The sequence below is a fragment of the Gopherus flavomarginatus genome, chromosome 12 (assembly GCF_025201925.1).
Source record: "Gopherus flavomarginatus isolate rGopFla2 chromosome 12, rGopFla2.mat.asm, whole genome shotgun sequence".
NCBI lineage: Eukaryota > Metazoa > Chordata > Testudines > Testudinidae > Gopherus > Gopherus flavomarginatus.
The window spans coordinates 29169595-29194774 of record NC_066628.1 but is presented as its reverse complement, the minus strand read 5'-3'; the positions used below and the strand labels follow the sequence as shown (position 1 = coordinate 29194774).

The following is a 25180-nucleotide window of genomic DNA, read 5'->3' as shown; positions in this document are numbered from 1 at the left end:
GCCTTGCAAAACTCCAGCATATTTATCTCCCATTTCTTTCACTGAAAGCATAACCATCTATAAAGGAGCTAAAAGGAAACGTCTTTTCAACTAGTCTCCAGTATACATCAGGGCTTTTATTTAATTATATTAATCTGTATAGAACATATATGTGATTATTCTAATTTAAGAAGATGTGCAGAGTTTGTGCAGTTCAAAGTTTAAAATTTTCAGCCTCGAATTATTTTGCCTTATTTATAAGCTTTTTTCCACATCATTCATCACTTGCAGTTTCCAAGTAATTCTCTTTTGCTCATCAGTCAAGAGTTCACTTAAAATAGAGACAATGGCTTTATTGGTGCATATAGAACTTTAAAATAAAAAGCTGAATGTTTTCGTAAATAGTTGTCAAAGCTACAGTATTCTGCCATATAAGTTTGTGGCTTTCAATTCCACTGCTTCTGCACAGTGTCCCAAACATATGCTGTGACTGCCTTGTCTACTGATGACATCTTCTACCATTTGTTCCACAAAGCTTTTGCTACTGCACTGTCACTCCTGTGCACTGCATATTTTTATATCTGACTAATGTTAAGATCTGCTTAATTTTATTTTTTTGTCATTACCAGTGGACCGTATTGTGGGCCTGGATCAAGTCACTGGTATGACAGAGACTGCTTTTGGCTCTGCATACAAGACCAAGAAGGGCATGTTTCGTACTGTTGGGCAACTGTACAAGGAATCTCTTACCAAACTGATGGCAACTCTCCGAAACACTAATCCCAACTTTGTTCGCTGCATCATTCCAAACCACGAGAAGAGGGTATGGATTGAACACCAGTGTTGTACTCTTAGCAATTTTTGCACTAAAAATCACTGTCTGTGTTTTTGAATGGAGACCTCAAAATGATGCTCGCTGTATTCCTCCTTTCAAAATAGGGAGAGTATTTCAGATATTCATGCAGGCAGAATAACTCGTCTGTTCCATGTGTACATGGAACAAAGGTGAAGTCGTGAAAAATTATAACAACTGTCTTTCCTTCATGGGAGTTCAGAGTATAAAGGTATTCTTTGTCTCCTTGTCCAGGCTGGAAAACTGGATCCACACCTGGTTTTAGATCAGCTTCGCTGTAATGGTGTCCTGGAAGGAATAAGGATTTGTCGACAAGGCTTTCCAAACAGGATAGTGTTCCAGGAATTCAGACAGAGGTACCAGTATGGACAGCTTGGGTTTACGTCCATTCCCCCCATCCCCTGTTAAAACTGTTTTTAACTTACATAAGGGTTTGGGGTGGTGTGGGATTTTTGGTGTTAGTGTTTTGTTTTTTTTAAGAGATCTGGAGGTGGTTTGAGGCTGAAGTGTTGAGGGGAGGGTGTTTGATACTTCCTATTTTCCCTTTCCAACACCAGTCATCTTTCTTTTGCCATCTCATGTCTCTTCCCACATGGTTCCAAACCATTCTGCACACAGGCACCCAAAATTCCAGACTTCCAAAAATAACAGCAAAGACCTTGTTTTTCCCGAAACTTCTTTTAGGTGTTGATTATATTTAAAGTAAGCCAGAGTAGTGTCATTCAGGTCTCATGGAGGAAAAGTTGTTTTTTTTTTTTTTTTTGTTTTCTTCTTTTTCCTTATTTTTAGAGTAGGAAGGTGAACACGAGTTGGTCACACTTTTGTGACTTTGCCTGGTGCTGTTAAGCACAGTTGTGTGTGAGTGCAAAGACTCTCTTTACTTTTAAGTAGGTGGTGTTAAGAAAATATACTGATTATATTTTAGAAACAGAGTAACTGGAATGCTGGCAATAGTACATCTTGTCCTTTTGTGGCAAAATTATAAAGCGCTAGAGTCCCATTTTTCAAAAGTGACGTGGGTCTTCTGGTGCCTAGGCTACTTTTGAAAATGGAACTTAAACTTTAAAGCTTTTTTTAACACATTTTTTGAAAATCTTGCCCTTGGTTTAGCTTCCTTTTTCAGTGGTGTAAAAATATTTCCTAATGGGCCATTTAAAATACTTTCCGGAGAAACTCTTTTTGAAGTAGGTCCTCACCCCCTCCCCTACTAGGTTTGAATATTCAGAGCTTCCCAGGGTAAACAGCCTATTTTAGTTTTCCTTCCAAAAACCAGTACTTCAAACACACCTTTTTTTTTTTTTCTTTTAATGTGTAGGGAAAGACTTCCCACACCTCTATTCTTAGTGTATTTGTGTGTCAGTTCTGAAACACTTCTTGGGTATTCACAGGTATTAGGAATAAGGTACCTAAATGTCTAAAATGCCAAATTTCCTTGAGTTGGCTTCTAGACATTAACCTTTCCTCCTCCGAACAGTATCTCATCTCCAATGTGTGTGCATGGCAGTGAGGATTCACTTGTTGCATGGTGCTGGTGAAAACATTGAGGCTGCCAGTTCATTTGTTTCCATTCTTTGTGAGAAAAGTCTCAGACTTATAGTTTAGAAATAGAGAAAAGCAATGTCAGTTTGCTGGTATGGTTGTGCTGGTGGCAATTCATTACTGGGTCCAATGGTTTGTTCTTTGACTTACAGGTATGAGATCCTTACTCCTAATGCAATCCCGAAGGGGTTTATGGATGGCAAGCAGGCTTGTGAACGAATGGTAAGCATTTAGTAATATTTAGATGTAAATCATTTAACATTTGCAGCCAAAAGTACGTTGTTTGGTGCTCTTTGTTGTAAATAATTAATTTGTCTCCCACTTAGATCAGAGCATTGGAATTGGATCCCAATTTGTACAGAATTGGGCAGAGCAAGATTTTTTTCCGCGCTGGTGTCTTGGCACATTTAGAAGAAGAACGGGATCTGAAGATCACAGACATCATTATCTTCTTCCAAGCCGTCTGCAGAGGATACCTGGCTAGAAAGTGAGTGAATGAGTAACTTAAATGGCTGTCTAAACTTAATCCGTTTAAAGTTCTAATACATACTTTCTTATAAGAAGACTTGGCTTAACCCAAAGAAGTGTGTTCATGGTAAATTGTACGATCTTCAGTAATAGTTGGTTTAGGTTTGACAAGCTGGTCAATTAACAGGTCAAATAATGTCTATTGACAAGCTTGCAAGCCTAAACTGACTTTCTGAAGATCATGTGACTTATCATAGTTATATAGTCCAGCAAGAATGTCCTGACAGAGGTGGCAGCCTACCTTTTTTTGACTGCATTGTGGTGCCATTCTTGCTCTTTTTTTTTTTTTTTTAAGTATTTCATTTAATTGTTACACATTTTGAGTTGAAATAACTCAGGTACGTTTTTATCTAGATAAAGCTAAGCCTACTGGAGACAATAGTGTCTTATTCCTTTTTGTTACTGTTACTGTTCTAATATATTCATGTTTTAAAATATCTGACCAATATTTGGTCAGTTGACTAGTTTATTTTTGGACCAGTCAAATGCTCAGCCCTAAGTTGGTTATGTGATTAGTATGAAATTGTAATTTTATTTTCATTACCATTGAATGTCTTAACTATTGCTTGGGTAGTGATGTATTGATGGCTTTAAAAATGCAATTATTTTAAGTAATAGCATGGGCAGGAGCAGCAGAAACTCTCCAGCCCCACCAGTATGTCTGAAACCTGTCCTGGAGGGCCACCTCTAGGATTCAAGGGAGAGTTGGATCTTTGAAGCCATTTGTGGGACTTTTAGCACAGAGGGTCAGCCTATCACAAAGGCTCTTTGTAATGCGAATGCTGAACTCAGGTATTAACTTGTTCATTAGATGAGTAATGATCACTTTAGAGTTCTGTTGCCCATAACTTGGGTTAGTCAGCCTGTTGTGCTTTAAAAGTGTTCCAGAGAGGATCACCTAACAACTACAAATACAAATCTACTTTATGCTTGGCCTTACTGAGTGTGGAAAATGTTTTTTGTGTTTTTGCCTGTAGGGCCTTTGCAAAAAAGCAGCAGCAGTTAAGTGCATTAAAAGTCCTGCAGAGGAATTGTGCAGCATATCTAAAACTAAGGCACTGGCAGTGGTGGAGAGTCTTCACAAAGGTTGGCTGTTTTCTGTCACTTTCTTTAACTTGTGTTAAGCAAGTAGCACACTATGCTACATGTTTTCCTCCATACACACAGCTCACTTTCTAATTCTATTGCAGGTGAAACCTCTTCTGCAGGTTACTCGACAGGAAGAAGAACTTCAGGCCAAGGATGAGGAGCTGCTGAAGGTGAAGGAAAAACAGACAAAAGTGGAGGCAGAACTTGAGGAGATGGAGAGAAAACATCAACAGGTTTGTTGTGCTAAAGATCAGTCTCTAATGGCCAGGTACTGACCCTAGATTCTTGTGTGAAGAACTCCTTTTGAGATCTGTGGACAGAGGGCATTATACAGCAAGTGATTAACTCTACTATGTGAGACAAGAGCACTTGTTGATTTCACTCCTTTATCTATGGATCCAAACCTGACAAATCATCTTGTTTCAGAACAGAGGGGCAGGTATTTTGACAGACAACTTTCTTTTTTCTGTGTTACCAAAAAAAAAAAAAAAATTGGTGACAATAACAATGTAAGTGTAATTTTCAGGCCGGGGAACTTTCTGTGGCACCAGTGTGAGGAAACAGATTTGTGTAACGTTTTTATGGTTGTTTCTAACTGAAACTGGATCAAAGTAATGTTGAATGTCAGTGTGTCATATTGAACAGAAATGTCATATGTCATTACTGATGGGTGTTTGGTCCAGTCATTTAAAATCTTGGTTATTGATTGGTGAAGACAAGAGTTAATACTTCAGACTCTACAGAACAGGAAATAAAATTAATTTCAATCTAGGGAAAATAATCCAAAATCAGATAAGAGCAGTAATTCCAAGGGAGCCAGAGGAAATAGTGGACATCAAATTAGACTTGAGCTTGCTCTTTGATACAGTAGCAAAAAATGCAAAAGAGAATTTGGGTGGCCTAAGTAGATGAATCCTATCATAGAAGAGGAAGATGATAGTTCCTCTTCATATGGGCCTAAGACATCACCCATGATGCTGAAGTGCCCAAAATAAGGAACGTGTGCTAATCTATGGAGATATACCTATCTCCTAGAACTGGAAGGGACCCTGAAAGGTCATTGAGTCAAGCCTCCTGCCTTCACTAGCAGGATCAAGTACTGATTTTGCCCCAGATCCCTAAGTGGCTCCCTCGCGGTTTGAACTCACAACCCTGGGTTTAGCATGCCAATGCTCAAACCACTGAGCTATCCCTCACCTCAAGGTAGTGAATACAGTGTAAAAAGAAAGTAGAAAAAAAAACTGCAGTGTTTTGGAAAAATAAGAAGAAATTCAGAGAGGAGCAAACAAATGACAAGAGTCTGGACAGACTGATTGCAGAAACTGTCAAAAGGACTAAATGTGGATAATTTGGCTAAACAGAGATTTAAGTCAAACTGTCTAAAAGTATTGAAAGGATGTAAATGCCAAGGAAGGAGAGCAATTGTTTAAGATGTAGGACGGAATAACTAGAAGTAATGAGTTGAAATTAAGAGTAAAGTCTGACTAGCCTATTTTACTATCTTAGACCATTCCTTCCTGGTAGACAAGATGTTGTCTCCTCAGGGGAAGTGTAGTGGGAAGCTCCATTACATGAATTACTAAAAGCTGAACTGGACAAAGATTTAGAAAATACCCCCTAGGAGACAGTCTAGTGCTGTGAGGCAGAAGGTGGACCAGATAAAGAATAGGTCTTATGCTTTTAACTTTTGTGACTTATTGGAAAAGGGTACATGTTAGTTTTCAACGTCTATAATTATCATGTCTTTAATCTCATGTGAGGCCTTTTGGCAACATAGTAGAGAAGCTTGAGGGTTCACTGTTCTGTAACATTTGCAGATTGTAGAAGAAAAGAATATTCTTGCGGAGCAGCTGCAGGCAGAGACAGAGCTGTTCGCTGAAGCTGAGGAGATGAGAGCCCGTCTGGCTGCCAAAAAACAAGAGTTAGAAGAAATTCTGCATGATCTGGAATCAAGGGTTGAGGAGGAAGAGGAAAGGAACCAAGTCTTGCAAAATGAAAAGAAAAAGATGCAGGCACATATTCAGGTACTTCTCTCAGTACACTGCAATTGGAAGGACATATGATAAGAATGCTAAATAGTGAGGGCTATATTGTCACCTCCAGTAACTTCGCCTGGAAGGAATGAAAGGAGTGGAGACCATCACTCCTTTGGGGCAAAGGCAGGGGGAGTGAAAAGCGATATCCTAGCATCTTGTACAAATTCTGTGGTCTTCATGGGTATGAATACTTGGTCAAAAAATGGAGAAAGGAGTAGGTAATGTTTGCAACATCATCCTTCTTGAAATAAGCATGGATTTTCCCTGAGTATATGTATGCAGACTCATAGTAAAAAGGCTTTCTTGGGAGTTGTACCAAGTGCAGGTGGAGAGTTGATGGCAGCATGGCTTTTGAGGGAACATTAATACCGTTTGAAGTGGGGTGGATATTGGGAATATATTGCACAGGGCCTAGGTGCTTCCCTGGGGGGAACTAAGATCCATGTGACTTCTGCAGAGATGGAAGTGAAATGTTTCATGCTAGTTCGTGACCATAATGAAATCCATTCACTAGGCCTTACCAAAGCGTGCAAAGACTGTTTCGTCCACTCCAAGTTGCTCACATTTTCTTTTGCACACTCATGGCTGCATCTTGATGTGGGTTAGGTCTTCTGTTTCAGACTTGAGTTGGGAGGGACTTCCAAAAAAGTCTCAGGTGTAAAGGATCACGCAGCCATCTGAAAGCCAGGAAGTGCTCCTAAAAATCTTTCACATTCTTCCATAAGAACTCAGGTGGTCTTCCAAGTTTTGTGGGAGAAACTGATTTGATTGAGAAACAACTGTAAATGAATGGAAAATAGTATGATGTTACCATGGCTGCAACTGAAGTGTTGTAAAGTGCTGTTAATATCAGCTCACTTACATGTATATTTAGATGGCCATACCAATCTCAGAAACCCTCTTAGGGATCTAGATCCTTTGTGATCTCCAGCAAGCTCCTTTCAATGGATCCCTCTCCTCATCCTCCTCCCACACTCAAACTTAGATTTAAATGTTTGTCAAGTGGCATTTCTGCTGTTCGCCACATATGAGCAGTGTCAAGCTTTACACGCTTGCTTGTGTGCAGTGCTCTCTGGGGAAGCTTTGATATAAATAAAGCTTAATATGATGGGGGCCGTAAAAGGAAATTAAATGTGAAAAAAACAGTGCCATTTCACAGACCAATGGGCCATATACTCTGCCCCACTGAGTGTACATCTGTTAAAGTTAATATACCATACAGCAGTACCAAATGTGCGCAACATGGCTATGTTAGCTGCTTTGGAAAGCATACACTTGATCTTCCTGACTTGTCGTATAATTGAGATTTATAAGCACAACTTTGCACTTAGGGTAGTGTACCAGATCATGACTGACTAGTATAAAGTTGCCTTATACTAGGTTAAGGCTCTTACAATCGAAGCCACTTTTCATTGTTAGCGCTTTACTCTGGAAAGCAATGGGGGCGTCTTAAGAAATAGCGAGGAGTGTTGTGCTTATGTTGACTTGGAACAGATGGGAGATATGGAAAACATGAAAACAAGCAATTGTGCTTGCTTTCTTAGGACCTAGAAGAGCAACTTGATGAGGAAGAAGGAGCTCGACAGAAGTTGCAGCTTGAAAAGGTAACTGCTGAAGCTAAAATCAAGAAGATGGAAGAAGAGATCCTACTTCTGGAGGACCAAAATTCCAAATTTTTGAAGGTGAGAAACCTGTATGTGATGTAAATAAAACCTCTCATGTTAGACAAAAACATGGGAGGTGGCAGCTTTCAGTGGACACTTCAGGCTTTCTGGTAGTGTCAACATGTTTTTTCAATGTATTCTCAATCCTTCCAAGACTATCCTTGTACTATGATCTTATTCGGGGGGCAGGCCTGAGCTGCTTTCTACAGCTGAAATACAAGATGCAAAGTTTTAGTAAGAATCTTTGGGAGTATTTATCACACTTAGTCTCATGCAGTGTTCAGTAGCAAATACAATATATATTCTTAGGCCTAAATTGTCGACAATGGCTAAGGATTTGGAGTGCCTCAATTTTTGAGTACCCAACTTGAGGCACCTTTAAGGGGGCTCTACTTTCAAGTGGTTTGTTCTCAGCGCTTTCGGAAAAGTGTTGAGCAGACACTATCTAAAAGTTATATCTCAGGTGTGGCATCCCAAAAAGCGATCACTGTTAAATGAGGGCTTTCGTTATTTGGCAACTAGTCAAACTAAGCAGTAATGCCAACTTGCAGCCAGTTGAAATAAAGCTTGTACTAAGGTATAAGATTTCTGTACAGAATTCCTACAGTCACACTCTATTGGTGCCTTGGGGTATTTTATATACTCTAACAGTCAATCTTTTTATCAACTAGGAAAAGAAACTAATGGAGGACAGAATTGCTGAATGCACCTCTCAGCTGGCTGAAGAAGAAGAAAAGGCCAAAAACTTGGCCAAACTCAAGAACAAACAGGAAATGATGATCACAGATTTGGAAGGTTAGAGATCTTTTTGAATATGCCTTCTAACAACTTGGCATGTATGATAGAAAGTAATAGGTCACTTAAAGTAAATGTGAGTACAGTAGAACCCCTGTTTTATGAACTAATTAGGGATTGAGGCATTCATAAAATAAAAATTCGTAAAATTGAACATCTCAGAGATTGAACATCCATCTTAGAGTGGATACATTGCATAAGTTGTTGTACAGCATACTTCATGTTTCTCTTGTCTTTCAAGCTGCTGCAAATTGATTTCTAGTGTATTGAAGGTTTTGGAATGTGAATTAATGTTGACTTGTTCTTCTTCAACACCACTTTCTGTGTGTGTGTGTGTGTGTGTGTTTGTCTTCCCCCCCAGTGGGAAACAATGGTTTGTATAACTTGGTCAGTTGTAAGATTAGTGTTTTGTAAAATGGAGGTGCTGTGTTCACTAGTCTCAAGTATGACAAATGTCGGAGATGTGCCAAAATGTGCATTTTTTTTGTGAGGGCTTGTATACCTCAGTAGCTGCTATTTATTGTCCATGCAGCCCTTCTTTATCTATGTGTTCCACTTGCATCAGACTTCTTCTATTTTGGCATAGCATTTGGCCACACCAATTTTGGTGTCACATATGGCCACACTAACCTATTGCTGGTCTTTGCTATTAGTTCCTCACTTTTGGAAATCCATTTAATTTACAAACACTACTTTAAAAATTCAAGGTGCTAGATGCATCTTTTTAGTAATAGCAAAAGGTGCTTGCCTTTTTCCAGATGGTAATCACAATTTCATATGATAAAAACAGTCAAATGACATTTTTCTAAAATAATGTTTAGGGTATCAAGTGATTTAATTTTTTTAATCATGATTAATCACACGGTCAATAATAGAATACCATTTATTTAAATATTTTTTGATGTTTTTACATTTTTCAAATATATTGATTTCAATTACAACACAGAATACAGTGTACAGTGCTCACTTTATTTTTGATTACAAGTATTTGCACTGTAAAAAAACAAATAGTATTTTTCAATTCACCTAATACAAGTACTGTAGTGCAATCTCTTTATCATGAAAATTGAACTTACAAATGTAGACTCGTGCAAAAAAGCCTGCATTCAAAAATAAAACTATGCGAAATTATAGAGGCTGCAAGTCTACTCAGTCCTACTTCTTATTTAGCCAGTTGTTCAGACAAACAAGTTTGTTTACATTTGCAGGAAACACTGGTGCCCACTTCTTGTTTACAATGTCACCTGAAAGTGAGAACAGGCATTTGCATGGCACTGTTGTAGCGGGCATTGCAAGATATTTAGGTGCCAGATGCACTAAAGATTCGTATGTCCCTTCATGCTTCAGTTACTATTCCAGGGGACATGCGTCCATGCTGATGATGGGTTCTGCTCGATAACAATCCAAAGCAGTGTGCGCCAACACATGTTCATTTTAATCATCTGAGTCAGATGCCACTAGCAGAAGGCTGATTTTTCTTTTTTGGTGGCTTGGGTTCTGCAGTTTCCGCACTGGTGATTTGGGTTCTGTATTTTATGCATTGGAGTGTTGCCCTTTTAAGACTTCTGAAAGTATTCTACACACCTTGTCCCCCTCAGATTTTGAAAGGCACTTCACATTCTTAAACCTTGGATTAAGTGCTGTAGCTATCTTCAGAAATCTCACATTGGTACCTTCTTTGTGTTTTGCGAAATCTGCAATGAAAGTGTTCTTAAAATGAACATGTGTTGGGTCATCATCCGAGGCTGCCATAACATGAAATATATGGCTGAATGCATGTAAAACAGCAAGGGACATACAATTCTCTCCAAGGAGTTCAGTCACAAATTTAATTAATGCATTTTTTTTTAACGAGCATCATCAGCATGTAAACATGTCCTCTGGAATGATGGCTGAAGCATGAAGGGGCATACGAATGTTTAGCATGTCTGGAATGTAAATATCTTGCAATGCCAGCTACAAAAGTGCCATGCAAATACCTGTTCTCACTTTCTAGTGACATTGTAAAGAGGAAGAGGGCAGCATTTATCTCTTGTAAATGTAAACAAACTTGTTTGTCTTAGCACTTGGCTGAACAAGAAGTAGGACTGAGTGGACCTGTAGGCTCAGAAGTTTTACATTTTTGTTTTTGAGTGCAGTTATGTAATAAAAAAAATCTACATTTGTAAATTGCACGTTCATGACAAAGATTGCACTACAGTATTTATATGAGGTGAATTGAAAAATAATTTTTTTATCATTTTTAGTGCAAATATTTGTAATAAGTACACACTTCAATGTCAGTTACAACATAAACTACAATATATATGAAAATTTAGAAAAACGTCCAAAATATTTAATAAATTTCAGTTGGTATTGTATTGTTAAACAGTGCAATTAATCGCGATTTATTTTTTTGAGCTAATCGCACGAGTTACCTGCAGTTGACAGCCCTAGTAATGTTATAGGCTAACTATATATTTGTTGTTCTGACTAGCAGAAATCATTCATGAATAACTAATTCTAAATAACTTTTTTGGTTGTCTTGATGCTCTGTTTATCTAAAATGGTTCCCTATCTGCTCTTAACTCTTGTTTCTTATCATGTTTTTATAAGAAATACCATAAAATGTTTTCTAAGCAGCCACTTGCTAAGTAAACTTTGTGTTATCTTCTCTTAGAGTTGATTTTACAGCCAGAACCATTTTGTATAATGTCTGGTTATTGTGCAACTCTGACTTGGCACTTTAATGTGCAATATTTAAAATCTGTGTTGCTCTCTGCCCCCTAATTTTGAAATTTCTCATCTTCCGTACTATGGGAAGTTTTGCTTCATATTTTACAACTGACTTGATTATGGAAGAATTGAAACATTTGAATCTTTTCCAGTTGACCAAAAATGGAACTAATATGGGTAGCACTGACTTTTGTACCAGTTTTGAGATGCTCAGAGGCCTTAGAATGGACGTAAGTGGACTAGTTACTCACTGGAAAAGGAATGCTTGTTTAAACATCTGAGTAAATCAGCTTTGGCCATTTGCCTCAACAAACTGGTGGATATTAGGGGGCAACGTGAGGACCATTTTTTAAAATGGAAAGCTGAAGTTGATATGCAGTACACAGTCTTGCCCTCCTTGCCCAAGGAAAGTATAAATATTTCCTCTCAAATAGCTTCAGTCCAAATCGCCTACAGTCTATATTTTATTAGAGCAATACTGCAGATGATTTAAGAAGGCTCATATAATTCAGATGACTCATTTAGGTTCCCTAATTACAAAATGGGTGTCACTTAAACACTTCAGCCCAAGTCCATTTCCGTTATTTTTAATATAATGATTGAATCATCTTGTAGCACAGACCTTGGAGTTCTCCTTCCCAACTAAACCAATGAACAATTTGGTTTAAGGATTTCGGTATCCTCCAGGGAGGACTCCTTATGCTTATTCTTGCTTCTCAAGAGTGTCCTCAAGTCATTTTCCTGCAGCTGACTTCAAGACCCTAGCCTGAATGCAGTACAGCATGAAATCAGAGCCTGAGAACTATTTTCTAAGTATAAAATCCCTAGTCACTATGCTTCTTGCCACAGAGGTTTGTAAGCTGCTGCACTCAGTACATTCTACTCATGCTGTGACCTCTTCAGGCCTATGTCATTGGGCCAGACAGTGGGGTGGAGGAGGGTCTGATGGAACCAGCCCACTCAGCTGGGAGCAGTATAAGGAGAGAGCTGTCATCCAAAGAAGGATGGCATAGAATGAGGGGGATAAGGACTTTGAGCTCTGTAAGGGAAGGGATTTTTCAGTCTCTCTGAACTTTATCCATCTCCTGAGATACTCAAGTGAATTAACCAAATCTTCCTGGAAGTCCAGGCATAAAAAACTCAAGACCCCTTCTAAGATATTTCTGAAGCTGTCTCCAGAGGTTTCATATTACTCTGGGTCTGTCACTTCAAGGTAACAACTTGCCATAGCAATCACTCCCTCCCCAGGAAATAACTCTGTGATTCAGGTAATTTCCAGATCTGCCCTGGGCTCCACTGCTTCCTTTTGTTCCATAACTTATCTGGAAGTGAAATATTTCCTCTGACTTGGAACTAAAATGTTGTTGTCCTTTGGAAACTACTAAATTGGTGTTCTAGCGGGATTGGTCGTCTTACCAAAAATGCCTTTCATCAATGAAGTTCACTATTTCCTGAGAATTTTTGAACTCCAAAGATCTTCCCTTATTCCTGGAGGAGATCCCGCCTTGTTTAACCCTTCATTGCAGAAAGATCATAGAGACTGCTTGCTCATCTTCTGATAGTAAACCTGTCTTCTCAAGGCTGCCTGGAAAATTATACAGACTATCAAACGGCTTTACTGACATAGAGCATGTGTCCCTTCATGTGGGTTCAGTCATGTCCTGCCCCAAGAAAAGCCAGTCTCTGTGAAATTCTGTCTCTCACCAGAGGGACCCCCTTAAGTGGGCAAAAGTGAAGCATTTATGAGGATGGGAGGAGTGGAGGGGGGGGCGGGGATTACCTCAGTGCAGCTCATCTTTCTGCAGCAGGACAAAGTAATAAGATGTCTTGGCAGTGACTTGGGGGCAGCACCTGAGACTTTGAGGACTGGTAGTCAGTCATGAGAGAGAGAGAGCCTTTGACCAGTGCAAGTGCTACTCATCCGGATGCATAGACCGCCACCAAGCAAGGCAGAGTTGTCTTCATTGGAGAGCCTTCAGATGCTCAATCTGATCCTACAGTTTCACCTAACATCTTGAAAAGCAGTCTTATTAGTCCTGATTCAGTGTTACCCTGCTACCATCTGCTTCTGCAGGCAGAATGGCACTGTGGGAGCAGGGAGGTGTGGAAGGGAAGAATTTCAGACTTTTATTTGTATCTTTTTGAAAGGCTCCCCTTGAGGCCCTCAGGGAGAAGACCTGTATTCCATTGTGAGAATTCCACACAAGTTAGCTCAGGGAGCGTCCAAAGAATGGCACTTCTCACAAATGCTGTCAGAGTAGCCTTCTGCAAGGTAATGACAAACCTTATCAAGACGTTTGAGTTCATGTATTGAAACCAACGAGGAGGTACTTAAGCTCCTAAACTTTTCTTCTCTGCCCATCTGAACAGGAGGACTTTGTCTTGAGAGCCTTGCACATCAGACAGGGCTGGTGGGTCAGCAAATACAAATGCCCCATGAGAAATAATTCCTGAAAGAGAGGAGTATTCCCACCTGACACTAGTTTGTGTGGTATGCCAACTGGGGAATTCTCCGTGCCACAGAAAAGCAGCATTACCAGTTCTGCAGCAAGTACCCAAAGCAGGAAGCTCCAGCTCATGATGACCACCATATGGTGGGAGTCCCACCTTACTTACAAGTTCCCCAGGCTTCAGAGGGCCCGGTGTGCAGATTTCTTGTCATAGGGGAACTGACTTAACCTGCCTGTATGCCAGATCTTCTCTATCAGGGCTCAGTGGTACACCCATGCCTTAACACATCCAGACTCTTTGCCTGGTTTGTGACAGAACACTGTAAGAACTGGAGGGGTATCTCCTTTAAGGTAGCATAGACTACATTGCACTTTTGCAAAAGCACCTTCTTTGCCTATTACTGGGTTTGTTCAATTTTCACAGCATGGTGCAGGACAAGATCTCAACTAGCAGAGCAAATATAGTAGTTAACTCCTCTTGGAGAAAATCTAGGTTGGCTCACAGTTCCTTAATGGTCCAAACCTCGTTCCTCACTGCTTTAAGGGTGTTTGTGGATGGGAGGATAATGGCATCAACTCTGCTAGTTTCTGCAGTAAAATTTTCAAAAGTCTCATTGACTCAAGTGACATTAGTGCTTGCGAAAACTACCTCAGATTTCTTAAAGCAATATCATTCTCCAGCAGAGCTTTGGCCTAGTCTTCCAAAAGCAACACAAACCATCTTTTGACCCCCCTGTCATCAGTTGACCTTCATTTCCTGGATCTTAGATGCATTCTGTTGATCACCTTTTCCAGCAGAGCTGGGGAAATTGCAGTCGTCTTGCATCTGACCCTGTTCCTGGTTTTCCATCAGGGTAAGGTTGTCCTTTTTGTTATGACTTTGAGAAAGAAACTAAGTCCTTTTGCCCTTCCATTTAAATCATAGCCCTTCTCTTCTTCTGTCCTCCAACTGCAGGCTGGGAAAGAAAAGCTGTGGCATAAGTTAGACTTCAGAAGGGCTTTGAAATACTACCTGTTCAGAACAGAGCCACTTGAGATGTACACCCTAGTCATTGTGTTCAAAGGACTTTAAAACATCTGGATATGCCATTGGAAAATGGATCAAAGCTTGCATTCAGGAAGCATACAGAACAGTAGAGATCTCTTGACTAGCTATAATCAAAGCCCACCGCAATCCCCATATTGTCAGTAGAGAGGGAAGAAGCATCAACAGTGGATAAGCCCTGTGTATGTAGCACTCTCCATACATTCACTTAAGTAAATGTAGGCTAAACACGCAGGCTTTGGCTTCTTTCATTGGAGTACTAGGACTTCTGTCAGAGAGCTTTCTCTGGAAATACAAAAAAGGGAGAAAATCTTTCTCTCCTCTTCACCGCCAACAGGTGACTGATTACTAGGACCCTGGGGTATACGTCCTCTTTTGTCCCTTAAAGTGTTTCCTGTAGTCCTGCCATTAGAGACCAGACAATCTGTTGTAGATATTGCAAAAGGACAAATTTTAATCATACTTGCCTGAAAGCTTGACAGATGCTGCTAACCAAGAAGCAATGAAATTGGAAATGGAGAGGCACTAAAATCCTTCCATCTGATTGTTCCAGAGAAAAAGGAGAAACCTAGGTGCTCTGCTGTCTTGACCTAGTTATGCAAAGCAGACTTTCAGGAAAAGAGGATTAAAACGATCCCCCTACTGATATTAAAAGAATTTAGTAGTTTATCATTCAGTTGTCCACAACCAATAAAATTGCTATCTGCAGACTTTTTGCCATCCTTTTTATACAATGTACTGAAAGAGTTGTATTGAGTATGTTCTCATCCTTCTAAAGAGCGTTTGAAAAAGGAAGAGAAGACCCGTCAAGAACTGGAAAAAGCTAAAAGAAAACTTGACGGAGAAACAACAGACCTTCAGGACCAAATAGCTGAGCTGCAAGCCCAGATTGAAGAGCTAAAGATCCAACTAGCCAAGAAAGAAGAGGAGCTGCAGGCTGCTCTTGCCAGGTAAGATACTGGTGGTTTGTGGTTAGATAAAATCAATGGGATTTTCATTTCAGATTTATTTTTAATCCATTTTCAAGATTAGACTGCCAGAGTAGTGTAAAGGAGCTTTGGCATAAATGAGAATCTGGCCATATCAGTATGTTCCTTTTTGCAGTTTGTAGTAAAAAGAAAGAGGTTTTGTGTTTGTATGCTAGGATTACTCTGCAAAAGAGCCTTTAACTTACCAACCCACTTCACTTTAAAAGGACTGCAGTTGGCATATTACAATTCAGCATCAAGAGAGCAAGACCACTTAATCATGTCAGTCAGTGGCTTTGCCATTCCTCAAGAAATATTCAAGAATTTGCGTTTTCTCTCTGACACCAACCACATAAAATTCTGCACAGTAAGAAATTGGGCTGTGAGAGTGTGTGTGTATGTGTGTGTGAGAGCTATGTTAATAAGCCTTGGTTTGGGGGTGGCTGACTACATTTTAAACTTAATTTCTGGTTATTGATATGGGTTTGGCAGCACCAAAATGTACTACAGTTACTTTATTTTTAACTGATTGTTTGGTGTAAAACAATCTGTTAAAACAATTGATGTACTTGGGCAACTCTGCCAATTTTCCATTCAGTTGCCTGTGATATTAAATGTGCCAGAAGAGCTGGTAATAGAACTGCTTTTTCACCTTCCTGGCTGTTGGGCCTTTAAAATCAGACTCTGGTCACTATTTTAAAATAATCTTGCTGCTGTACTTAGGTTTCTTACCAAAAATCCACAACTTAGTCACACTATTAAAAAATATAACGTGCAATAGAGACATGACTGCAAAAGACATGTCAGTTTTCATGACTCATGATTTAGAAGTCTTAATATACCGATGAGAGGAATTTTGGGGAGAATTTAATACAGGTGTTAGAGAATTGGAAGACTGGAAGTAAGACAACTTTAATGCCCAACATCCCTAAGTGTCTCTTAATAACTGAGGTGCTAGTTTCAATACACGAAAAATGTACATGTTTGTTTAAAGGTGCATTTTGATTGTTGATGTTTTAAGTAAAATCTGTTTCTGTTCCAGTAACTCAGATTCCGTTATGAGAACTGGTAGTGAATAAGTCTTATTCCATCTTTAATATCAGATCTTATTCTTGCCCATTCCTTATCCTGTGTCCATATTTAACAGAGGTGATGAAGAAGCAGTTCAGAAGAACAATGCCCTGAAACTAATACGAGAGTTGCAAGCTCAGATTGCAGAACTCCAGGAGGACCTTGAATCTGAGAAGGCATCACGCAACAAGGCTGAAAAGCAGAAGAGAGACCTAAGTGAGGAGCTGGAGGCACTGAAGACTGAGCTGGAAGACACCTTGGATACCACTGCAGCACAGCAAGAATTGAGGTGGGGTGACCAGCACATTTTAAAAGATACAGTTTAAAGTCCAGGTTTAATTTAAAGAGAAAAACATTATTTCATAAAGATGTTTCATGTAACCTTAGTTTGAAACTAATTTCATTAAAGATTTTTGTCTTTAATAATTTCCCCATATAGCTCTTTCCATCTGACAATTGCAAAGTATTTTACCAAAACTAATGAATTACACCTCAGTACCTTTTTGAGGAAGGAAAATTATTAATTGCAAAAAAATACAGATGGGGAAACTGAGAGGTGAAGTGACATGCCGAGGTCCTACAGGGAGCGTGGTAGAGTTGGGAATAAAATCCAGGTCTACCAACTCTAGATCATTTAATTGTGAAACCATTCTTCATCTCCCTCTGCCCTCCCTCCCACCTCATCCCAAGTGTGGATTGTGAACAGTGCTGTATTCTGCTGCTGTTGAAACCACTGTAACACTTCAGGTAGACAGCAAGAGACAAAAGTTCAAAAAGAAAATTTGCTTGAATGAGGAATAAACTAGACTGTAAAATGTTGAGCTCTAATAATCTACAGTAGAACATCAGAGTTATGAACACCAGAGTTGCAAACTGACCAGTCAACTACACACCTCATTTGGAAGTGAAAGTACACAATTAGATGGCAGCAGAGACCAAAAAAAGCAAATATAAACTACTAAAAAAAATGAAAGCAGCATTTTTCTTCTGCATATAAAGTTTCAAAGCTGTTTTAAGTCTGTTCAGTTGTAGACTTTTGAAAGAACAACCGGCATTCCCAAGATGTTCGTAACTCTCAGGTTCTACTGTGTGATGCTTTCTCCAGGACAAAACGTGAGCAGGAAGTGGCTGAATTGAAGAAAGCTATTGAAGAAGAAACCAAGAACCATGAAGCTCAAATACAGGAAATCAGACAAAGACATGCTACTGCGCTGGAGGAGCTCTCTGAACAACTTGAACAGGCCAAAAGGGTGAGTGGGAATTGCAGGCTACTTCATGTGATAGCTGAAATTTTCTTGGTTTGCGATTGTAGACACTTCTGTCAAATAACACTGCTAGTCTTGTCCCTTTGTCTCATACTTGCTCATGGAGCTAATAGATCTTCACTGATTGTATATATCTGCTACAAAATGACCAAGATGCTAGAATTCTAACTCAAATACCAACCTGTTACTATTCAACACTCCCAGGATCCATCTCCCTGACAGACTTTGAAGTGATGCATCTAGAGACAAAGTATTGTACCAGGTATTATTAGCTGCTTACTTGGTACAGCAGTCTGCAAGCTCATTTGATGAGAAGCACTTCTCAGAATGTGTAGATTACAGAATGTTTCCAGAGAAAGTGGTGATAATTTGGGGCTTATACAAAAAAAAAATCATATTGGCTAAATCAAGGTATTGTAAATGCTTCCGCATTCAGTTCTGACAATGTACTTGAGTTGTGACTCATAATGCCCCTTTTGTTCTAGTCCCAGGTGTCTTTTTTTTTTTTTTTAATACACACTGCCAAATTGTGCAGCGGTGTTGTGACTTTTATGACAATATTCTGCAATATCCTAATTTAATGTTGTTGAATTAGGTAAGTATATTATGAGTTCATTGTATGTATTCAAGTATTTGATATGGGATTTTATGTGACTTCTTTAAGGGGAAGGCATGGCTAATATAAAGCCTAGGACAGTATTATGCTTCAAATGACAGTTTGAAACAATGGGCTAGACAAAGAAATAAGGGGGTTTCCTGACCTACCTCTGCTTCATCCTTTTTGAAGCTGTCTTGAGCATTGTCTGACTGATTACCTATTTATGGTGGCTTCAAATACTCAGATGGGTTAAAGGAGTGACTCTAAGAGTCATGAGTGGGCTGGTTCTTAGCTGAAGCTGTGTTGAACTTGTGACCAGAGGAAAAACCCTGAATGGGGTTTGGTGGACAAAAATAACCCCCAACCAGAGCCATTGCTGGAGTGAGGGGATGATCTCTGGTAATCTATCATGCATGTAGGTTCTGTTATTGGTTTAGTAGTATGTTTTTCTCTAACGCTTTTACATTAAGAATAAATGAGTTTGCTTAGAAAGAGCTGTGTGGTAGCTTAAGTGGCAATTACGCAAAGAAAAGAAGCAATGCAGGCCTGCTTAAGCGGTCTGTCTTTGCTCGGGATGTCACGTCACGGTATAGTTCGGGAACTGGTCAGAAGGGGGAGGGATTTAGATTTCCACGCAAGAGGTAATAACTGGGAACCAGAAGTCTGGACTGGGTGCCATTGCTGGGCCATACACAGGGAATACATGTGCAGTTACCTTGAACTGTGACCATTTTTATGATAACTGTCACCCTAGCAGCCAGGATGAGGACTCACTCTTGTTAATTACATTTGCATAACAATGTCTTCTAGTAGCAGCTACAGTATCTTGTTCAAAAGTGAAATTGTTCCAAATGCTGCCAAGTCTAGTATGCCAAAGTCTGTGTAACTACAGTCATAATTCACTAATTCCTTTGCAAATAATTAACATTACTGTATTTTTTTTCTATGTTAAACCTAGGGAATACTGCAGCAATTTCTCTTTGGAAAGGCAAAATTCTTGCGAGTGGGAACTACAGCATTAAGTAATGTGGTGGAAATGTAGTTGATCCACCTGAACAACTTTAATGCTTAATATACTTCGTTAATTTAAAACTCTTTTTGGATAAGCAAATATCAAGGATGGGAAAATACCTGCAGTCTTACCAAAGAGTCCTGCGCTGATGTGTGAAGCTGCTAACACTCGCATTGGGCTCAGTTGCCACTTGAGTTTAAAAATGTTTTTTGAGGTCAAATGTTTTGTAGGAAAGTGCCTGACGGAGAATAATGTGAAATGCTATATTTAGTGATGCACTTTTATTTTTTGTGCTTTCCTAGTTCAAAGCAAATCTTGAAAAGAACAAGCAAGGCCTAGAGACTGACAACAAAGAGCTAGCCTGTGAGGTGAAGGTATTGCAGCAGGTCAAAGCAGAGTCTGAGCACAAGAGGAAGAAGCTAGATGCTCAGGTACAGGAACTACATGCCAAAGTGTCAGAAGGAGAGAGGATTAGGGCAGAGCTGGCAGAAAAGGCTAACAAACTGCAGGTAAGATTGAAATTGGTCTCTTCTCTGGCATGTTCTTACAACCACAAAATCCCAACCTCTTAATTGGAAAACATAGATAAACTTTCAAAACACCCCATTGAATTTAGGCTTGCATCACCTGCTAAAATCAAAGGACTCTGCAAAAACAAACCTTGCAATGACTGAGATCTGTGTATGGTATACGGTCAGTGTGAAACCTGAATCTACAAATAGACTCTTGAAATGATTCTGCTTAGTCACAGTGTAGTTTACAAAACTTTGAAACTGTTTTTATTTTTTTTTTTAAATCCAGACTTGGAATTTCTCCTAATAAAACTCCATTGACTTCTGTAAAATGGAAATAGATGAAAAGTATGTAAAGCTTTTCTGCAGAGTACAAGAGAAGTTTATGTAAAAATTGGGCAAACAACCCAAGACAGTTTTTTAAAAATTGTTAGGCACTTCCTAAATATTAAAAATATGGAACATTTTACCAATATAAAACTTTATCTTTATTCAGTTAATTACAGGTCTGAACTTTTTTTTTATTCATATTGTTGTTATCTGCGGTTGGTTACAAAATTAACTATCATTAGCAGCTGGCCAATAAATCTCGCACTTGCCATCTCTTGCACAGTGATTGTAAATATAGATTAAGCTGTTGATTTAAATGTGCAAAAAGCTCCATCAAACAGTTGTTTTGCGCCGTATCTTAAAAGCCCCAGCCTTGGTCTCTACTGAACATCAAAAGAGTGAAGTCCAAAGCAGAAATGTCTGTAGTGAGAGTACGCAGTTACCAGGATTTTAAGTCTGGCTCATCACAGCTATCAAATAGGACAAAGGAAAGAGATGGTCTTTGAGAGAGAAGCTTCCAAGCAATTTACAGCTCTGTATACAAAAGCTAGTGCCCTGAATTGCATTTGTAATTGTTTCAGAGCCAGTACAATGCAGGGTCTTTTATTTAGGTAAAACACCTTAATCTTTCTCAAAGGTGAGTGGCTCCATTTCATACTATAAACTCCAAAGTAGTCCTTGAGTAGCCCCAAGTAGGGTGCATTATGGTAGCACATCCTGGAAATAACAAGTGTTGACAGTTTCCAGGAATCTACGTGGAAAGGTTGCAGCCTCTGGACCCTGCTGTCACTTGGGAATCCATGGACAGTGGTAGATCCCATAAGGTAGCCCTGTAATATCATTTAAAATACTAATCGCAATATTACCAAAAGTAAAATGTGAATACAAAAGTGGTTATGGGATTGTTCTCTCAACAGCAGTGGGATGTAAGCATGCATTTAAGAGATTTATTGTTTAAAGTCATAATTGACATTCAACTTAAAAATGTAAAATTTGGTTAAAATTATTACCTGAGGACATCTTTGTACCTGGAGCTCTCATTGCCTTAGCTTTCATGCTTGGTATATTTTGAGTGGTGTTGTCTTTTGCACTCACAGCTCTCAGCAGGGTACAGCTGCTACAGCAGACCAGCTGCTTGTGTTACCTTTAGATTGCTTGCTTTGCAGAATGAGCTGGACAATGTCTCAAGTCTCCTGGAGGAAGCAGAGAAGAAAGGCATAAAGTTTGCCAAAGATGCGGCAGGTCTGGAGTCTCAGCTTCAAGATACACAGGTGTGTTTTTCAGTTGTAGTAAGAACCCAGTTTTTAACACTCAACGTGTGTTCATCAGTAGAAACGTTCAGCTGTGCAACTGAAAACTCAGGGTCTGTCTCCTCTTCCAGCACCACTCAGAGCTCACTCTAGAAGGCTTTGTGAGGAACCTCAGTATCCACATTTGCTTAGCTTTTTGAATTGGGTATGGCACTGGTATCACTCTTTGTTTCCCCTCCCATCAATAACTTTCCCTGTGGGCCAGAAATCCTTGGTCTACGCAAATAATCCCTGCACTGGCTCAGATGAGCCACTGTGCACTGAAATATGTACTATTTTGCTGACTGTTCATCTACATTGGGAGCTCTAGTTCAAAGGGAATTCTCCAGTTCAAAAGAAATTATTTTTGGGAAGTCCAATGACCTGTGTTATGCAGGCGCTCTGACTAGATGATCAGAGATCCCTTCTGGCCTTTGAATGTCTGGGGAAAAAACTGACTTTTCATGGCAGACTAGAGTTGCTACTTACTAGATTTTGCCCTCTCAGTAAGGTTTACTTAGTGTTTTATGTTCTACCAAGGATGAGTCCATAAGTTTTACTAAGCCAGGACGTAAAATGCTCATGTAAACCAGGTCCTTCGGCATCTGTAAGGCATAAAGGAGAGTGTCTTTCTCCTCCTCCCCCCCACCCCACCCCAATAACTTGAGATCTTAAAATTACCTAGCCCTGGTGTTTGTTTTGGGTTAATATACAAATAAACCATGAAAGGTTATGTACATTCTTTACAGCCATTGTCAATAAAGAATTTGTGCGCATTTAATTTCCCCTTGAATAAAGGAAAATAGGGAAAATATATGTAAAAACGTTAGCATTTAAATGATTGCAGTTAGACTTGAAATTTTGAGCTGAATTGGGGGAGAGGGCATAGTCAGCCCCTGACAATTTTGAAACTTAAATTTGTGGAATGTAACAAAACTTTGAAACATGCTGAAATCAACAGGATTTTGTTGCCTTCTTTCCTGCCTCCCTAGTCTTTTCTCCCGTTACTCTTGTCCCACAGATAGACATACTATTGGTGCAAATCCTCAGCAGGTGAAAATTGTCATAATTCCATTAGCTCAAGAGACAAGACAGCATGGCCTCTATAATGCAGAATTGTGCTGTACATTTCCCCAAAATAAACTATTAAGAAAAACCTCTTTAGAACTTGAACTTTCAAAAAATCTTTTGTCAAAAATCCCTCATGAAAAACTGACAAGGAAAGTTAAGTCATGGGCCTTGAAGACAAGATGTGAAGTGTTGTCATAGATTACAAACAGGTTGAGACAGAAAACAGAAATGGCCACTTATAATTGTAGTAAAACTTTAATAAGGAATTTGACTGAGTGATCTGGAAAAGGTCAGAAATGAGGTGACTGAATTTGCCAATGACACAATTTGTTAGCCAAGACCAGAGACAACTGAGGAAAATCAGAAGGAATCCCATTCACTGTTACAGACTAGGGACTGAATGACTAGGAAGCAGTTCTGCAGAAAAGGACCTAGGGGTTACAGTGGATGAGAAGCTGGATATGAGTCAACAGTGTGCCCTTGTTGCCAAGAAGGCTAACGGCATTTTAGCCTGTATAAATAGGGGCATTGCCAGCAGATCGAGGGACGTGATCATTCCCCTCTATTCGACATTGGTGAGACCTCATCTGGAGTACTGTGTCCAGTTTTGGGCCCCATACTACAAGAAGGATGTGGAAAAATTGGAAAGAGTCCAGCGGAGGGCAACAAAAATGATTAGGGGGCTGGAGCACATGACTTATGAGGAGAGGCTGAGGGAACTGGGATTGTTTAGTCTTCAGAAGAGAAAAATGAGGGGGGATTTGATAGCTGCTTTCAGCTACCTGAAAGGGGGTTCCAAAGAGGATGGAGCTAGACTGTTCTCAGTGATAACAGAGGACAGAACAAGGAGTAATGGTCTCAAGTTGCAGTTGGAAGGTTTAGGTTGGATACTAGGAAAAACTTTTTCACTCAGAGTGGTGAAGCACTGGAATGGGATACCTAGGGAGGTAGTAGAATCTCTTTCCTTAGAGGTTTGTAAGGTCAGGCTTGACAAAGCCCTGGTAGGGATGATTTAGTTGGGAATTGGTCCTGCTTTGAGCAGGGGGTTGGACTAGATGACCGCCTGAGGTCCCTTCAAACCCTGATATTCTATGACTTAAGGGGGACCATTATGGCAGATTAGATTAAGTAGGATTTAAACGAAAAGTGAGCATTTACATAAATGAGAACATACACAGTTGCATTTTTAACCCCATGTAATGTCAGTGCTGTTAGTCCTCAGACTTCACTGTTTAATGGGTATTAGGAAGACCCTGCCTGTGTGGGTACGCTGTTCTAGAATTCTCTACGGTGGAGTTCCTTGCACCTCCCTCTGAAGTGTCTTGGGACTTGCCACTGACAGATGCAGGACTAGAGAGACTGATGGTCTGACCCAATAGGGCCATGTCTTCGTTAAGGCCATCTGACATCAGGAAGCTTTTCTAACCCAGCCACTTACTGGCCTCACCATGGGGCTTGTGAAGATAAGGTTGTGATGTGTCCGAGGGCAGGTGGCTTCACTAGGCTGTTACGATCTTAAACGCTGCCTGTGGAGCATGTAAGTGTTTTTATCACTTAGTGGAATTGATTCCCACCCTGCTCAATCAAGCGATTTCTCCACTTCTTGTCCTTTCAGGTCTCAATCTTTAGCCAGTTTTGCTGTTCAGATAAGTGTTGTTTTTTTAAAATAGGAAGAGAAGTATAGAAGTGTAAGAGCACGACACAAATAAACCTCTCCCCACAAGAAAAGCAGTGTGTTCTGATTAAAATTCATTATAGATGTAATGATATTCTAGCAGGTGCTGGGTAGTGCCAGCTAAGCAGCATAACCAGATCTTGCAATTTTAAAACAGTTCTCCTTTTATCTCATGTAATTTTTTTTCTGTTTGAAAGATGGCTTAGTTCTGCATACCACTATGTATTATTAAGCTGTACCAATTTAAGATGACCTTTTGGCCATGAAACTAGATTTTAATTAAACTTCTTAGAGCTGTGAGTGATGGACCTGATATTAGCAAATTAGAGGGGTATTGAATCTCTTCAGATCAAACAGTATTCAGGAAAATAAAGCTGACTTAAAATACTATTTTCTTTCAAGCATGCCCTCTAATTCCCCCACCCCAGCCCGAAACAAAGGGCTTGTTAAAAACAGTATTGGACGTCAGCTCAGCTTAAGGCCAGATTTAAATACTATCAGCAAAGGGTGAAATTCAAGATGAATTATTTTCATGCCAACAGGAGCTTCTTCAGGAGGAAACCCGCCAGAAATTGAACTTGAGCAGTAGGATTAGGCAGCTGGAGGAAGAGAAGAACAACCTACAAGAGCAGCAGGAAGAGGAGGAGGAGGCCAGGAAGAATTTGGAGAAACAGATGCTCGCCCTGCAATTGCAGG

At 39.7% G+C, this 25180-nt stretch overlaps 1 protein-coding gene across 4 annotated transcripts in view; it reads left to right on the top strand.

Moving 5' to 3' along the window:
- MYH10 (myosin heavy chain 10) overlaps positions 1-25180 on the top strand; it is a 148454-nt gene that overhangs the window by 108399 nt on the left and 14875 nt on the right. For all 4 annotated transcript variants that reach the window (XM_050919218.1, XM_050919217.1, XM_050919216.1 and 1 more), the window contains 15 exons: positions 609-802; positions 1067-1188; positions 2524-2593; positions 2698-2858; positions 3877-3985; positions 4090-4221; positions 5806-6012; positions 7569-7706; positions 8360-8483; positions 15472-15643; positions 16809-17021; positions 17838-17982; positions 19910-20116; positions 21616-21720; positions 25027-25179. In XM_050919218.1, coding sequence (XP_050775175.1) covers positions 609-802; positions 1067-1188; positions 2524-2593; positions 2698-2858; positions 3877-3985; positions 4090-4221; positions 5806-6012; positions 7569-7706; positions 8360-8483; positions 15472-15643; positions 16809-17021; positions 17838-17982; positions 19910-20116; positions 21616-21720; positions 25027-25179 — 2252 coding nt within the window. The remainder of the gene's footprint in view (positions 1-608; positions 803-1066; positions 1189-2523; positions 2594-2697; positions 2859-3876; positions 3986-4089; positions 4222-5805; positions 6013-7568; positions 7707-8359; positions 8484-15471; positions 15644-16808; positions 17022-17837; positions 17983-19909; positions 20117-21615; positions 21721-25026; position 25180) is intronic.